Source organism: Sceloporus occidentalis, unplaced genomic scaffold (genome assembly GCF_023333645.1).
Source record: "Sceloporus occidentalis isolate IW3139 unplaced genomic scaffold, rSceOcc1.0.p SCAF_107, whole genome shotgun sequence".
NCBI classification, from domain to species: Eukaryota; Metazoa; Chordata; class Lepidosauria; order Squamata; family Phrynosomatidae; genus Sceloporus; species Sceloporus occidentalis.
In genome coordinates this window covers 2,582,882-2,600,543 of record NW_028317087.1, presented here as the reverse complement: position 1 = coordinate 2,600,543, position 17,662 = coordinate 2,582,882, and the positions used below count along the sequence as shown (strand labels likewise).

Sequence of the window (17,662 nt, the reverse complement as noted above, 5' to 3'; positions counted from 1 at the left end):
CTTTTTGCTTATAGTTTTCATTTGATGATCTCATTTTTTATGCCCATTTCCTTCACCTGATCTTCCGTGAAAGTACACAAAGGCCTTGCATATTTAATTAGACATATCAATTTACAGGTTTTAGCTTAAAGGTAACCATAGCACACAGTCATTCATTATTAATCGTGCAGTTTCAGAGTAAAGTTAGAGCTTTCCATATTAGCCTTTATTCCCCTATGGGTTGTGCTGTCACTAGAAATAGTATTCCTATTGTAGTTGGTATCACAAGCTGGCAGAAAGGGCATCAGTCCAGGCCTAGACAATGTAAACTGTTTTGTTTTAATCCATGGATGGAGAAAGGTTCAACATGGATATAAAGCCAGAAGGAGACAGTCATCAACGAAAAGTCAGATTTAGGATAGCGTCATCTTATAGTGGGAGAGTGCTGAAAGAAGTGTATACAGATGGTGATTCCTTGGATTCTGAATGTGCCAGCAGCTCTGAGACTGATCAAAACAGTACTCCAAGTGAACCGGATGGGCATCATAATGGCTATTTAGGCTCGGAATACGATGAAAGTGAAAATGAACCAGATGACCTGCTTGTCTTAGCCAGAGCGACCAAAGACCGGGGATTTGGAACCAAAAGAGTGAACATTCTCAGTAAAAACGGTACAGTTCGTGGAGTTAAACATAAAGTCAGTGCTGGCCAAGCCTTGTTTGACAATTTGGCAAAGGTTTTTCAGGTAAGGACACATTAAACCAACATTTCTATTTGCAGAAATTACATCCAGGTCCAACAGTTTGTAGATATTATTGCAATAATATTTTTAGTTTGAAACAGTAATGTCATTGACATAAACGTACATAACAATTTTATTAATTCTGTGTGTCTCATTTTTGTATTACTAGAAAGCATAGTTGTTATAAACAGTATTATTTAGCAGACTTAAAAACATTTTAAACAGGTATAAAATGGCAGACAGCTCATTTAAAGTGCCTGTGAACATTGCTTTTAATAATAATAATCACATGTGCACATTTAAGTTGGATTGATACATTTGTCAGTGAGCGTGTTTTCATTGTCTCCCAAGTCATTTACATATCCACAGATGCAGGATCTAAACCAAATAATGCACTTTATTACATTATTTATTTACAACTTTATTTGAGACAAAAGAAGCAAAAGCTTCAGACACACCCATGGTAACTAATCAGGCTTGATAGAACATATGTTACCCACGCCCTGTAAATATTCATGGAGGCAAACTTCTCTGCATGCAATCGATAGTTGGCATCCAATTAACTTCTCTGTTGTATATTGACCCAAATTGAGATGTATATCCTTGCCTGACCTGGAAGATGAATAAGACTGTTTTGCTGCAATATATAAAAGTGTTTTTTTTGGTGTATAGTTATACAAATAAGCTGCAGCAATGTCTTCAAAATGTAGGTGTAGACTTATTTTTACAAGAAAATAACAGGATTGGTTTTTATTAATGTATAGTAAAGGTATGATTAGTATAGTATAGTACAGTACAGATATGATTCAGTATCTGGTAAGCAATACACCAGTTCTTTTATAATATATTTTCATATAAACATCAATTATTTTACGTTTAAATTCGAATTATGGACATTTATTGGTGGTTGAAGACTAGGAGAGTATTTAACTATAAGGGGGCCATAACAACATAAAAATGCAAATACCATTTAGCCACATGGCTGGAATTGCCAAATGGTATTAGTCCCCCCCTGCAGCCATTTAACGTGGTCTACTATGTGAAATTGGATTTTTTTTAACTTTATGATTTTAGAGTGATTTTCCTTAAGGCTACACCCCAGCCATCAAATGTATTTTAATGCGTGTCACCTTATACTATACATTTTGCCATGCAACTGCATAGAGGGATTTATCAAAATCCCCTCTGTACAGTTAGACTGGCCCCTCATCCCCCAGCAACATGGCTGTAACATGGTCAGCTGAACGCATAACCTGCTTACCAGCTCCAGCACTGTCTCATGTAATGTTTCATAGTGGGTTAAACAAGATACCTCATAGGATGTGCATTAAGTGCTTGAATTTCAATGGTGTGAACTGCTGAGACCGATATGAATCCCAGACTGAGGCAGGGTTGTATGCAGCAGCAAATAAGCTGCATTGTCTCCATCAGCAGGTGAGTAGATGTTTTTAGGCAGGTAAAGCATACATATTAATGACTTCTATTATGACTTCATCATTGATGAGGTCGTTTCGGGCAGTAGATTGTCCCTTTAAACACACTTAAAAATTCTTCTCTATTTTGTCAACAAAATCTCAGGGGAATTGAGAAAGTCGCTCTTAAGGACAGGACTATCAATCATTCTAATGTTGTAGAGTGGAAATTGATAGCTGTTTTTCAAGGTATTTTCAGCAACAGCCTGCTTAGTGGTCCTGTCTTTTGTCTCTCACAAACATCCCTCACTCTGACAAATGTTTTTCAATGTGTTGATCTTGTAGATTTGTGTGAGGGCTGCATGTCTTTTTAATTACCAGTGGAAATATTCATAAACCATAGATTATACTCACAGATGACAAATCTAACGTTACATTCTTGAATCCTTGTCACACACTGCATAATTAGTATAAAAAAGATGTTGTTATGTGAAATACCCAAGTTATTTGTGTGAACCTCTAAAATCTGTTGTGGGGAACAACATTAATTAATATAAAGGACTATTAGTGTGATCACAGCCCACTGACACTGCACCCCTGAAGACCCGCTGTCTATATGGGCACTATAGTGGAAAAAAGGCTAGAATAAGTGATTAATGTTGATTAATATAAGCTGTTGGGTGGCAGACAGCAAAACAGCATTATTACAGTGCACAGAGTGGTCATTAAACACATAGAGTTGATTATTAGTTAAAAGGAAGGAGTCTGGGGAGAATAACCTGTTAAGTAGTCTTTATAAAATAATGAGGGCATGGGGGTTCAGGTACATTTAACATGCTAGGGTAGAGGGAGCTAGGTTGCTTGGTGTAACTCATTGGTTTGGGATAGGGATGTTTGGACTCTAGGTTTAAATATTTAAGATTTAGAATGGGCTAAAGGGCTGTCTGACTGGGCATGACTTAACTGGGAACACTCCAATCTTCAGGTGAAACACTGCTTTAAAGAAAAGTAAGGTGCTTGAAAGTAGAGATCATGGCACTTTTTTTTATTGCCATGCCCCTATGTCTTTTTTTAACCCCTTAAGGACGGGGCTCATTTTTTCTTTTTGTACCCTGTGGGACCGAGGCTGTTTTAACACTTTTGCGGTGCTTGTGTTCAGCTGTAATTTTCTCCTCACCCATTTAGTGTACCCACACATGTTATATATTGTTTTTTCAGGGCAAGATGGGCTTTCTTCAGATACCATATGTTTTGATCATATCACCTTTTTACTATAAAAAAAATAATAAAACATGGTGAAAATTTGAAAAAAACCCCACCTTTTATGACTTTTCTTTGAAAAATCTTTTACTCACCTACAAAAGTAAAAAAACTAGCTAAATAGATTCTACTATTTGTCCTGAGTTTAGAAATACCCAATGTTTTTATGTTTTTTTGCAAGTTATTGGGCAATAAGTACAAGTAGAATTTTATAATTTCCAAACCTTTTTTTCCAAATCTGGCCATTCTGCCTCCATCTCCTCTTTGGAACATCTTTGAAGCCGCTTAACTCAATTAATCCCCATCAAACCATATATTTTTGAAAAACAGACACCCCAGGATATTTCAAATGCTGGTATTTTAACCCTTTCCTTGCACTAATTATACAACCACACTTTGTAATAGTAATTTTTTAAAAAAAAAATTCCACACGAATAGTAATTTAGTTATAAATATAAAGGTCCTGGTATATGTCACTGTCAAACAACACTCCAATATGTGTTCAGCAACATCTCCTGAGTATGGTGATACCCCACATGCATAGGTTTGTCAGATTGTTTGGCTGGTAAAAGGCTACTTTTGGGACATGCGTAATTCAGGTAGTCATTTGGTCATTCTGCCTCTATATCCTCTTTGGAACATCTTTGAAGCCGACTACTTCAATTTACCCCATCAAACCATATATTTTTGAAAACTAGACACCACAAGTATTTCAAATGCTGGTATTTTAACCCTTTTATGCATGAGATTCTACCACCTGCCTTTCCCAAAATTTAATTTTGTATTTTTTTCCACACAAATTGTACTTGAGGAATGAATTCATAGCTTCTGGTATGCATCAAACAACCCCCCAATGTGTGTTCAGCAACATCTCCCAAGTGCAGTGATACCCCACATGCATGGGTTTGTCGGGTTTTTTGAGATTTAAAATTCCACATTTGGGAAGTGCGCTTTTTTTAATCTATTTTGGTCAGTCTGTACCTATGCCCTATCTTTGAGCCCGGCCACTCCAATTTACCCCATCAAGCCATTTTTTTATTAAATTAGACACCCCTTGGTTATTTGAAGTGCTTTTATTTTAACTCTTTGTATGTTGAGATTTTTTTTTTAGAAATTTTAGCACATGCTCAAAATAATAAACTTTATTTATTTTTTTATTTATTTATTTTTTTTACACATTTTGCTGGTACTGGATGGTTCCTCTGGTGACATCACTGCATAATTATTTTTAAATGTTAGCACTTTTTTTTTTAAGCATTTTTTTCCCATATTTATTTATTTATTTATTTTTTTACTAATCACATTGTGATTAGAAAGCTGGGCTCCATTGACTTGCATGGTTGAATGCAGTACCTGTATTCAACCTGCAAGTGGAGCCAGAGTTCTCTAGAGGGTCTGGAGACCATCTAGCGAACTTTATCAACTTTATTATTTTTTTTACAGGGCGGCCGCCATCTTGCGGATGGTGAAGATCACTGGCAGTGGCGGCTGTGACCGCTCTCCGGAGCAGTCACAGCCCATCCTGGGGTAAGTGTTTGGTGTTGCTGAATGCATTCCAGCGACACCATTGCAGTTTAGGAGGTGATCGTTGATCGCCTCCTAAACTCTTTTAAAACAGACGTCCGCCGATGTTGACGCCCCGGGAGGGGCCAGACATGGCCCCTGATGCCGATCTCGGCGTTACTGAATGCTCAACGTCGAGGCATTATAGCAACGCCGTTTAAGCGAAGAAAGTGATCGTTGATCACTTTCTAAGCTTATTTAATTTTTTGACGGTTCAGGACCGTCAAAGGTCGTTAAGTGACCGTTTTTCCGTGACGGTCCTGAACCGGCAAAGGTCGTTAAGGGGTTAATTTAGTTTAATAACCATATTGTCATTGCACACATCATGTCTCTTTAATCTAGGCAAAAGCTATGTACCTACTTCAACTAACCATTTGGTAGAGTAGTTGCACCCTTTGATTGACCTGGTTACTATTTTTTTTTTACTTTCATTCCAAAGATATTTTTTACTTTCCGAATGTGGCATTTTAGCCCTAAACAGACAAACCTATGCATGGGCTTGTCTGTACATATACAGAGACCTTGCTATCTGGCATTGACACAAACCAGGACTTGTAAATTTATACTTGAAGTACAATGTGCATGAAAAAAAACCAGAAAATAAAAATGACTGAAATACCCTAGAGACCCAGGCCACCAACCTAATTTACCAATACCAATAAAGACAGACACCAAATGGGTTGAAAAGGCCACAGCCGGTTAATTTATTAACCCAACACGTGGTTGCGTTAACAGGGCAAAAACTACCAAAACTGAACACCATAAATGTAATAAATAACATCAACGAACAACAATAATTAACAAAAACCCATTAAACCTACCAAGCAATCTAGGCACCACCACACAGTGAAGGACATACCAAGATGCCCAGACCCGAGGCTCCCAGCTCCACCTACTGGGAACCTCTCCCCAAGAGCATTCACACCCCATAGATGTCTGGTCAGGTACCGCCCCAGCTGTGACAGCTTAAACACCACCACCCTAACAAAATACACAGGGAAGGTGACAACAAAATGGCCCCAGCACAACCTCTTAAATAACCATCCAACTTAACAGCAGCCTACCAAAATTGGCACCAGGACTAGCCCAGTCAGTCTGCCCAATACTGGCCCCGTGAGCATCATTACCACCACAAACTTTGACAGGTTCAGCTGAACACATCTCCTCTATGAAAAATGATCGCAGGGGCTAATGCATCATTAGCTCCCCTGCAATATATGTAAGCCTAACAATACGTTCTATTTACAGTCCCTACTCAACCTTCCCGTCTTGGGTTCTCCTTCATGATTTTACCATTGATATATCTGATTATATTCTTTAGCTTTCCAATGCTCACCAATCAGTTTCTTTACCAAATCAATGTTTAGTTAACAATGTTAACACTTTTTGTCGCTGATGCTGGTGTGCAAATTTACTTCTTTTTCCTAACCAACATGTAATTCCCCACATGTATCAGGTCAAGCGTTTCATTTACATTTCTTTATTAAGGGTTTTGGTTGATAGGGTAGGTTTTTGAGTTTATCCGTTTAAACAATATTTATGTTTTCTTTTTTCTTAAATTCTAATTCTAACAATATTACCCTCAGCATCCTGGTGATATTATCTCAAGTGCATTATTCATTGACAAATTATAACAGGCTGGTTGGTGCTTGGATTTGAAAACCATTTAATTTGTAACATCATGAAAATTTAAATATCTCTACCACTGTTTTGGGAATTACATTTTTTTTTAATGAGGCAGTTGAATTTAACTGCTTTTGAACATAAAATGTTGCACAATATAGTGACCGTCTGAGAGAAGCCAAAAACCAATATCCTCAAATTATCCTCAAACATGTCATCCTTGGCAGGTAGCAATGTTAATTGTGCAGACACATCTAATTTGTATTGCCAGTAACATGGATAATCTCAATATATCTCCTTCCACTTATGAATGTAATAAAAAGGAAATTACTATTTATATTTTAAAAATGCAATTTCGTTTACTATACAATTATTTTAATGTAATTAATGCCACATGCTTCCGATGTAGCTGTTTTAAAATTGTGATCGCAATTTTAAGTGAAGCTAAACTTGCACTAAATAGTTTTATCTGAAAATAGAGAGGAAAATCCTAAACAAAAAAAAAAATAGTTTCCTTTGCAATATTCTGCTTTATACATTGTGATTGATACCTTTAAACATTTGGAGAGGACTATTCTTATTCTAGTTCATTAGCCCTTCCACCTTCACTTTTTTATCATTTTGATATACTATTGGTAAGTGTTTTTATTGTGGTTTGCAGTGGAGGCTCCTCCATAGGAGCACATGTGCATGTGAACCCCCAAGCGCAAAAGGAAAACATTTTTTGCAAAATTCATCAAAAATCCATTTTAATCTAAATTAGGCTAAAATGGATTTTTTGATGAATTTTGCAAAAAATGTTTTCCTTTTGCGCTTGGGGATTCACCGTGCCACGAAGCCTGCGTATGCCTATCGCATGTGCAATACAAGAAAGACCCTATCTGGCTCAATTGCTGCCACGCTTGCTAAAGCGCCGGTCGAGCTGGGCTGTCAGCAGACTCAACCCCCAGCCCGGAGTCTCCCCACCTCCCCAGGGCTAACAACTTTCTGCTTCCCAGTCCCTTCCTGCAGTCACACTGATGATTGGCCCCACCCCTTTCCTTATAGCATCCACAGTGCTCAACAACTCATCTTGCAGTAAGTATAACATTAATATTTGGGCTGCTGAAAGTTAGGGGAGGTGGGGGTTAATTTAGGGGCAGTTATGGTTGATAGGGTCTTTAGGGTTAATTTAGGGGCAGTTATGGTTAATGGAGTGTTTAGGGTTAATTTAGGGGCAGTTATGGTTGATGGGGTCTTTAGGGTTAATTCAGGGGCAGTTATGGTTGATGGGGTGTTTAGGCTTAATTCAGGGGCAGTTATGGTTGATGGGGTGTTTAGGGTTAATTTAGGGGCAGTTTTGGTTAATGGGGTCTTAAGGGTTTATTTAGGGAAATGTATTTTAACCTGTACATTACGTTGTAAATGTACATTTCATTTTCAAAATGTATATATTGTGAACCCCCATTGGAATCACCCACCAGCCACCACTGGTGGTTTGTCAATATTGGTCTACCTTTAAGTGCCAGCCTATATTTGATATTGTGGCAGGAAACGCAGCGCTTCACCTGGAGTCCCTCCTGTCTTTGAGCTCAGAATATTTCCTGAGTATATCATAAAACCATATGTATAGGAACAGCAAAAAAAATGCTGTTAACTAAATTATGTGAATAAACTACATTATTTTTTTCTCTAAATGTCTCAGTTATAGTTATATAACTAGCTATCAATCACATTTATAGCTAGGTTAAGGCCCAACCTTAGTCACACTTCTTACAACAACCCAAAAGGGTCCTTCTTTGAAATGTTGGGAGGTATGCAAATACAGTGCAGTGAAAAAGTATTTTTGCATATTTGTCACACCTAAATATTTCAGATCATCAGACTAATTGTAATATTAGACAAAGACAACCCGAGTAAACATCAAATGCAGTTTTGAAATTATTACATCATATATAAAAGGGAAAAAAAGCTATCCAAACCCCACCTGGCCTTGTATAAAAAGTATTTGCACCTTAGTTAATAAATCAACCAATTAAACAAATTTCATTTATAATTGGGTTCAATTTCACTAGACACACCCAGGCACGATTACTGCCAGCCCTGTTGAATCTGAATATCAATTAACTAGAACCTGCCTAGCAAAGTGAAGTAGGTCTCAAAAAGCAGCACATTATGCCATGGTCTATAAAAATACAAGAAACAAAGTCATTGACATTTATCAGTCTGGAATGGGTTACAAAGCCATTTTAAGGCTCTGGGACTCCAACAAACCATGATGCCATGGGCCATTACATACAAAAAGTGAAAATTATTGGTGAACCTTCCCAGGTGTTGCCAAAAAAGAACACAAAAGCTTGTCACACATTTGCCAAAAACCCCAAGAATTTTGTCAGCTGTTGACTGATGAGTCAATAGGTTACCCTTTTTGGAAGACATGGGTCCCGTTACATCTTGCGTAAACCTAACACACAATTCCACAATAAGAAGATGATACCAACAGTCAAAGACAGTGGTGGTGGTGTGATGTTCTGGGTCTGCTTTGCTGCTTCGGGGCCTCAGCATTTTGCAAAAATTAATGGAACCAAGATTTCTGCTCTCTACCAGGAAATCCCCAGAAACCAAGCTACCTCTGAATGGCTCAAAAAAACCCGAAGGTTTTGGAGTGGCCCAGTCCTGACTTAAATCCGGTGGTGTAGTATAATGTTAAAAAGGCAGGCAAACATTTGATTGCTGTTGTTGGCACAATCAGTTAATAGGTTTTGGGGGGCAATTACTTTTCACATGAGTGATATAGGTTTTGATGAACTTAAAATTATTATTAATAAATGAAATGATCATTTAAAATCTACGTCTTGTGTTTTCTTTGGTTGTCTTTTACTCACATTAACGTTAGTTGAATGAACGGGAACATTTAAATGTGACAAGTAAGCAACAATAGAAGAAATCGGGAAGGGGCAAATACTTTTTCACAGCACTAAATGTTTTTTTTTTACCTCTTTATGAGTAATCAGTAATTCCCTAACAACTCTGTCCCTGCTTAGTTTCTGATCCCTGCTACTCAGTTTCTGTAACCCGCTGCTGTGAGGACGAGTATAAGGGAGTCCGGTATGCAGGAACAGGTAGACTTGGCTTAATAACAGCTGAAAATCAGGAAGCACCGTTTAGGCAATCGTGCCCGAAATTCAGGAAGCACTGTTTAGGCAATCGTGCCCAAAAGTCAGGAAACAAGCCGAAGTCAAGGGCACCAGAAAAGTAGCAAAGTCCGTTAACAAGCCGTGGTCAGGGTCTCCAGAGAAGTAGCAGAATCCATTAAACAAGGCAGGATAATTATCAGAATATAGAAACTCATGAAACAGCAGCTGAAAATACATCAAGCAACGAGCAGTAGCGAAGATGGAGTTTTAAATGTTCCCGGGCGATGACGTCATCGAGCGCGCGCGCGGCCCCCTCCTTCCTGGAAAAGAGAGAGGGGGCGGAGCTAGCGCGCACGCCGGCCAGAACAGCGTGGACGCGGCAGGGGACCGACCAGCGGGTACTCGGGTGAGTGGCTGCGGGTCGGGTTCTGACAGCTGCACAGTGCAAGAGGTGACTGTCTAGGACTCTTATTATAATTGTAATTGTTGAGCAGGGCTTTTAAAATATTATACTTTGAATTATAATTATTGTTAATTGCTTATGCATTTATACTATAGCTATAAGTACAATTTTATTTAAAAAAATGTGTCATCTTTTACAGTGATCACCAATATAAAAGAATAATATAAATGGATCATTTGTATTGACTTGAGGTAATTAAAATGATGCATATTACGCCAAAACCCATGAGCACACACCACGGGAATTACTCACTCTGATTATCCTACCAAACATTTGAGCCCTAAGAAAGGAGACCAGGGTCTTTGATGATCCTATTAGTGTGGAGTCTCAAGAAAAGTCAAATACATTAGGAATTAAGTAATATATAGCAAAACACTTGCTATAGGGGACAGATACTTGTATATAAGAGATACTACAGGTAGAGGCACAGGACAGATAGACATAGGATGTCAGGTCAGGTACACAGGACAGGTAGTCAGCCACTGCCAGGTCCGGTACACTGAGCAGGTAGTCAGGAAAGCCAGGAGACAGCCGCGAGGTAGTCACCTTCTGTACAGAGACGCCACTCCAGCTAGCTGCAGCTTGTCTCGGAAGCATGACAATAAGATACATATTTTTCAAAATAATTCATAATATGAATCTCAAAATAAGATTGCTATAAATCACCATTAGATAAAAATGAAAAACTTGCTTCATTTGCCAAGTAACATTGAACAAAACAATACAATCACAGGCTGGTAAAGGTGAGGCATAGATTAACATAATAACACAGAATTAGACAGCAGACGAGCAGCATCTAGCCAGCTCATAGATTATAACCTATTTTTGTTTATATTAACACTTAAGCATAAAATTCATGGAGGTAAATACCCTGATGATACTACTGACCTTTATTTGAAAGATTTATGTGCTGTGAACTAGCAAAATACTATGCTGTGGTGGTAGCCGTGATAACCCAACATATTACCGTATTGGCTCGGATATAGGCCGCACCCTAAAAGTTTGGTGCTTTTTTAAAGAAAAAGTTTTGTAATAGATATGCTGCCACTCTGTCCCCCCCGAGATATGCTGCCACTCTGTCCCCCCCCCGAGATATGCTGCCACTCGGCCCCCCCCTGACTTACCAGAGCAGACTCCCAGCGGAAGTTGTATACGCGTATTGCGTAGATGTCCCCCGCCAGCCCCGCAAGACACTCGGGAGTCTGCTCTGGTAAGTCTTGGCGGCAGAGGTAAAATGCATCGTGCGGACGTTCACCGGCTGCGGCGATGTGGGTAAACAACCTCCGCTGCTGGCACGTCTGCACGATGTGCTTTAACAATCTCCCTTGCCGGGGACCCCCCCCCGTGGAAAGTGCCGGCAGGGGAGGCTGTCAGAGCGTATCAGAGAGTAGGATACAGGTCCTACAGATATCCTAACCCTGCTGCCTGCCCGGCGCCCGCAACTAAAGACTTAAAGTGGGGGGGGAAAGTGCAGCCTATATTCGGGCCAATACGGTATATTTAACAATTCCCTGCTCGTAAAAGTTCTTTTCTACTTGGGCTACATAAAGTTATCCTGGCTAAATAGCACTATCCTTTTAAATTATGGTTAACCAAGCTGAGAATGATGTCAACTGAAAAAAAAAATATTTATTCAATGAATGAAGAACTTTGTAAGAGTATAGAGAACATAACAAAGCAAGTAATCCAGTAATAATTATTTAAGGATTAATAAAAAAAAACCTTTATTCTTGAAGGCTATTGTTAGCAGGAGACAAGGAGGGGTTCACATTGTTTCTTTCTCTTTTAACAGTCATCTACAACTCTTGAATATGGGAGAATAGTTATCTACACCACAAGCTTACGAGTGGTAAGAAATACTTTTGAAAGGTGCGAGATGGTGAGAAAGATCTTTCAAAATCACAGAGTAAAATTTGAAGAAAAAAATGTTGCCTTGAACAGTGATTACGGGAAAGAGCTTGATGAGAGGTGCCGTAGGGTCTTGGAAACTCCATCTTTACCAGTTGTATTCGTTGATGGCCATTACCTTGGGGTGAGTGTTACTACTACATTGTCAACTATTATGCTATCAAAATACCTAATAATATTTTTCATACTACAAATAAGTTTGCATTTCTCCACTGCAAATAAGTACATCGTCTTCTAGAGCATAGTAAGAATTTTAGCAGGAAACTTTACTTTTTCTGAATCCACATTGTTTCATAGTTAAGTTCCCTTGTCTAATACCATAAATAACTGAAATAGTGTATATATTTACAAGTGACATTAATTAATACACTGTGTGAGGAAACCCTCTTTTGCCGCCCGGGGGAAGCAGGAATTTAATTTTCACCTTGACTGCCTTTTTAGCTGTAGCTCTAGAAAAACCGACATACAATTGTCCCAGACTAAATGCAATTTAAGGACCAGATGTCACAATTCCTAGTTAAAAGACTGAAATGTGCATGTATCAAATGTGGCCTTTTAGCCCAAAACAACCCGACAAACCTTGTTGCTGAACACATATTGGGATGTTTGTAGTAAATTCTCAGTAGATGTATACTTGAAATGCAAGCTGTGTGAACAAATCACCAAAAATGTTACCTCTTTGGTAAAGTTTGGCAAATGTAGGCAAAGGCTGGTGGTAAAATGGCTGCATGAAAAGTATAACAAAACCCCAAATTGAATACCCTGGGTTGTCTAGTTTTGAACAATATGTACATGTGGAGAATCAATCAGGGATTTATGACAGATATCAGTGTAACAATGTCACAATCTTTACTTGTACTTGTACCTTACTTGTACTTATTGCCATATAACTTGCAAACAGGGGAGGGCTGGCAGCCCAAGGACTGGGGGGCAAGTCTAGTCAACTGGCCCATTGCGCCACCAAAGCGGCTGCGAGCGACATTGAAAGCGGCTGTCGTGCGGCAGTCACTCCACCGGCGCTTAATGAAATCAAAGTGGCCGGCGTGCACGCACCGCACAGCCCAATGGCTGTGCCTCAGCTCTTCATCCCACCCCTTTTAAGATGTGGGACAAAGAGCTGAGGCACAGCCATTGGGTCTGACTGCCGCATGATGCAGGGGCGTACCGAGAGTATTTGGCACCTGTGGCATATACTGTATGTGGCACCCCCCCACACACACTTTAAAACTGCATAGTTTCTATGGTTAGGCAAATATTGACAGGGGTACAGCATAACTATTATATACTGAGGCACACATTGACGTCAATGCGTGCCTATCACTATACATTGAGCCAGACACTGACAATACTGCACTACAACCCCTATCACTATATACTAAGCGAAACATTGATGTGGTGTAAGCCTACCACTGGGTTAGTATATAGTAGGGATGCACCGAAATGAAAATTCTGGACCTAAACTGAAAATTCAGCATTCCAAAAACTTGGCCAAAACCAAAAAAAAACAAAAAAGAAACCTTTAAAATACTTTATTAAAAGTAACTCACCAAAATTAGACTAAAAAAAATCAACAACAATATTAATTCATTTATATATATATATATATATATATATATATATGTGTAAAATTAACAGCAATCACAATCCTATCATGCCCAGGTTCTAGCATGTGCTGGCTGACTTAGCATGATAGGAGTGTGATTGCTGTTTGCAATATATATATATATGTCCTGATGAAAGTCTGTAATAAACAAGACTGAAACGTTGACTTGAAAACCGAAGTTGTTTGTGTGGTTATTTGGAAAGTCCCTGGAGTGCCGGTAACTATTTTTGGACTTAATATTATTTACTGCTACAGCTATTTGGCACCGGGCATAAACTTGGCATTTGGAGTGCAATTGTTAATTTTGGACTTTATATATATATATTATTATTCTGTCCAATAAAAGTGTTGTTAACACACCAAAGTTGGACCAAAAAAAAATTTGATAACAGCAATCACACTCCTATCATGCCTAGGCAGCCAGTATATGCTGGAATCTGGGCATGAAAGTAATGTGATTACAGCCTCCCTATGCCATGCTATCACCCAACACTTACACATCCATGCTATCTGAAACCCTCATTCACAAACATTCAGCATAACACCCATCACTCTCACACACTATCCACTCTCCCTGAATCTTGTCCTACCTTTCTTCTGTCACTGTCACTTTTCCTCCTCCTCTTCGTTCTTCCTTTCTTCTGTGTCCTGTCATTCCGGTGCGGAAGATGGTGGGCGTGGCTTCAAATCCCGGCGCACAGCCACACTTGCTGCGCCGGCACCCCTCAGATGAGCGGCAGCTGGGGCGGGCCGCCCCCCGCCAGGTACGCTACCGGCACGACGGGCGCATTCAATCCAGCCGCAAACTAAGCGGCTGCGTTGAATATCCGTCTGCCGGCCATCCGGCCGGCCCACCGGCCCGGATTCAGGGCGGCCTGGGGGGCAATTGCCCCCCAGCCCAGCCCGCCCCTGCTTGCAAACATGTAAAAAAAAAACCCACAAAAAACATAGGGATTTCCAAACTCAAGACAAATATTACTGGCACTACTATCAGCCCATTTTTGGTTTGTGTCTAAGATAATGACTGGGTGCAAACAATGCATCATTAAGTTCTTTATTGTAGCTGTTAGAGTGATTCTATGATCACAGTGGGACTCACATCCCAGGGGGGAAACACAAGTAAAACCTACTTTTAAAACAAAGCTGACTTCTCCTAATGGAAAAGCGTAAGGCTTTTTATTTGGCTTGCATTGGTGTGACTTACCTTGTCTTTAGCATTTTACAGTTACTATAAAATAAACAAAGATATCTCATGATGCAAATGTGAACTATTTAACAATTAGTATTAAAACTGGGAAGATGATGAATGTATTTTGTACTTGATCCTAGTAACTTTTGCCCTCACATTCTTTTGAAATGGCTTTTAGGGTTTAGGGCATCTAATGGCTGGTAGTCAAGGGTGAAGGAACATGATGCTGTCATTACACTGCCATTTTCAGCACCATGGACAGCTTCACAGAAAAAGAAGAGGATGCACTTATTTTCTCCTTAAACTGTATTAGCAGGATTATAAAACAGGTCTAAGTTTGTATCTCTTCATAATCATGGGAGAACATAATCTTAAAATACAGAAATTGTGACAAAGCCATAGGATTGGAGAAACATGAGCTTCAAAATAACATAACCATTTTCTCTTCTCTTGACAGGGTGCGGAAAAAATATTGTCAATGAATGAATCAGGAGAATTACAGGACCTGTTATTGAAAATTGAGGTGACTAGGAAAAAAGGGTGCTAACATTTTCCATCACCTTAACAAAAAGTATAATGATCAAACTTAAAAATTAAAGTAACTACATCACATTTTATCACTTAAAATCCATTGGTATATCATTAGTTTTCTTAGTGGCTTTTTTAGCCTCCTTTAACCTTCTACCTTTTAACCTAGTTATTTAACTTAGTATTAAAGAGTTTGGTGGGCCTTTTTATGGAAATAAATAGAATAGATAGAATCTTAACTTCTTGGCATCCGTGTGTACTGGATAAAGATGACATCAGTGCTAGGCAGATAGTATAGGTTGTAATCTTATGTAAAGGGAGTACATCAGTACACTAAAAAAAGTCATCATACACGGGACGCCTGAAGTCCCAATTCAGTGAGACTAATGCTTTTTATCCAAATATGCCACAGGCACCGAAACACACACACCAGCACAGGCTCTGCCACACCATTTCATATTGATTTATGTGATGCCCCAGCCAACCCCTCTTGTGTATTGTTGCCCTACCACCTTGTATATTTATGCCACCCAGCCAGCCCCTCCCCTTTAGTATCATGCCATCATCATCATCATCATCATCATCATCATTTTTTAGTTATTTTGCTTTTTCATGGCTTTTCCGTCTGCTCAGTGTTCTACTGCACGGACTGACTGCCACATGAGGAACTCTGTTGACATGCCTTCAAGGTAGCAGGAAGAAGAGTCTCAAACTTTAGGTGGTCGTTGGAGGTGGTCTCCTGTTTTCCTGGTGGGCCAGTCCAGCCCTGACTGAGCCTTTTTTCAGGTAGGGGCCTGGAGCTGCAGCTCCATCAGCCCTTATGTTAATCCTGCCCTGATTGAGTATGTCGGCCAAGAGGGAAAAACCTCAAAATGTAACATTGTGTCCTTTTGCTGAAGCCTACAAAAAATATAAACAATATTTATAAAAAAAGTATAATATTTCTTACTTATTCATTGTTACTTGTTACAAAATGTCTGAATTTGATTTTGTTCGTTTTTCATAACAGAGAGTTCAGCACCCTCATGCTTGTGCCTCCTGTGGGGGGTTTGGCTTCCTTCCTTGTCTTGTGTGCCATGGAAGCAAGATGTCAGTGTTCCGGAACTGCTTCACAGACTCTTTTAAAGCCTTGAAGTGTACCGCCTGTAACGAGAATGGGCTACAGCGCTGTAAGAGCTGCACTGGATGAGTTCAATGAAATATTTGCTAAAACTCATTTTGAAATTATTATGCATTTCTTATACACTTTTTTTTAAAGTAAGATTTACTAAAATAAAAGAAATTTCTTAAAATATTTTGAATTCCGCTCTTTTACTTTAGATATCAAAGAAGATGAACCAATGAAGTACTGTTTAATCTACTCTTAACTATATTCCAAAAGTAGAAATTGTAGGTCACAACAAAGCTATTACAAAGCAAAATAAGAATGAAAGATGAACTACCTAGTTTCTATTAAGGACACTATGATAGACAGCTCTGAACTATCTTGCTGATTATGATGATTTTAAGATCCTTTCTTATTCATGTTTATTTCTTAGGTAAGCAGGCTATGCAACAAAGCATCAGAAAACTAAGCGGGGTGCTGGGTTGTATAGCTAGAGGCATTAGTAGCAGAGAGGTGGGGGTGGTTCTGCAACTTTTTAGATATTTTTGAAAAATTGCCTGTTTTGTGGTCTCGTATGAATCTCGGAGAATGAGGGAATTTTTGTTAGGATTCATCCACTCCAGCCAACCATTACAAACTGTTCTGGCGCTATTAGAAGACATTTTGGTGCTCCTTGATGAAGTAAAGTGGAAGGGACTCTGTGCAAGAGGGTACATCAATGACAGACAGTGGCGTCGCTACAGGGGGGCAATTGCCCCCCCTAGGTTAATCCTTGCCCCCCCTGTTTCCCCCTGCCGAATTTGGAATAAAGTCGCAATGCGACTTTAAATCCCGTCTTTTTTTTTTTTTAATGCGGAGAAGAGAGAGGGTGCGGCCCGCATAAGATCGGCAGCCAGGGCAACCTTGAGCCTTGCTGCTTACCTGTGGGAGGGTATTCTGTACTGCATAGAGGAAGCGGAACCTAGCAGAGTTCACGTGACATCACATGAGTCTGCTCCAGTCCTGCTTCCTCTGTGCAGTACCAGAGAACGCAGAGGGAGACCGCGCCCTCTGCTGAAGTCTGTGAGCGGCATCGAGCAGCTGCAGTGCAGGTAAGGGGGTGGGGTGGGTGTTTGAATGAATATGCGTGATTGAGGGAATGAATCTGTGAATGAATGAGTATATGAATGAA

The 17,662-nt window shown here is 39.5% G+C and overlaps 1 protein-coding gene across 1 annotated transcript; it reads left to right on the top strand.

Annotated features, from left to right (window-relative positions):
- The first annotated feature begins 346 nt into the window (after nt 1-346).
- On the top strand, nt 347-16,575 carry LOC149283264 (glutaredoxin domain-containing cysteine-rich protein 1-like). The gene is made up of 5 exons (XM_089497798.1): nt 347-724; nt 2,153-2,155; nt 11,951-12,190; nt 15,316-15,381; nt 16,396-16,575. The coding sequence occupies exons 1-5, from the start codon at nt 347-349 to the stop codon at nt 16,573-16,575; spliced, it is 867 nt and encodes a 288-aa protein (XP_089353924.1).
- Nucleotides 16,576-17,662: the final 1,087 nt, after the last annotated feature.

Coding starts and splice junctions, on each gene's coding strand:
- LOC149283264 (XM_089497798.1), top strand. CDS start 347: ATGGATATAAAGCCAGAAGGAGACAGTCATCAACGAAAAGTCAGATTT. Junction 12,191..15,315: donor TTGATGGCCATTACCTTGGG/GTGAGTGTTACT, acceptor TTCTCTTGACAG/GGTGCGGAAAAAATATTGTC. Junction 15,382..16,395: donor ACCTGTTATTGAAAATTGAG/GTGACTAGGAAA, acceptor TTTTCATAACAG/AGAGTTCAGCACCCTCATGC.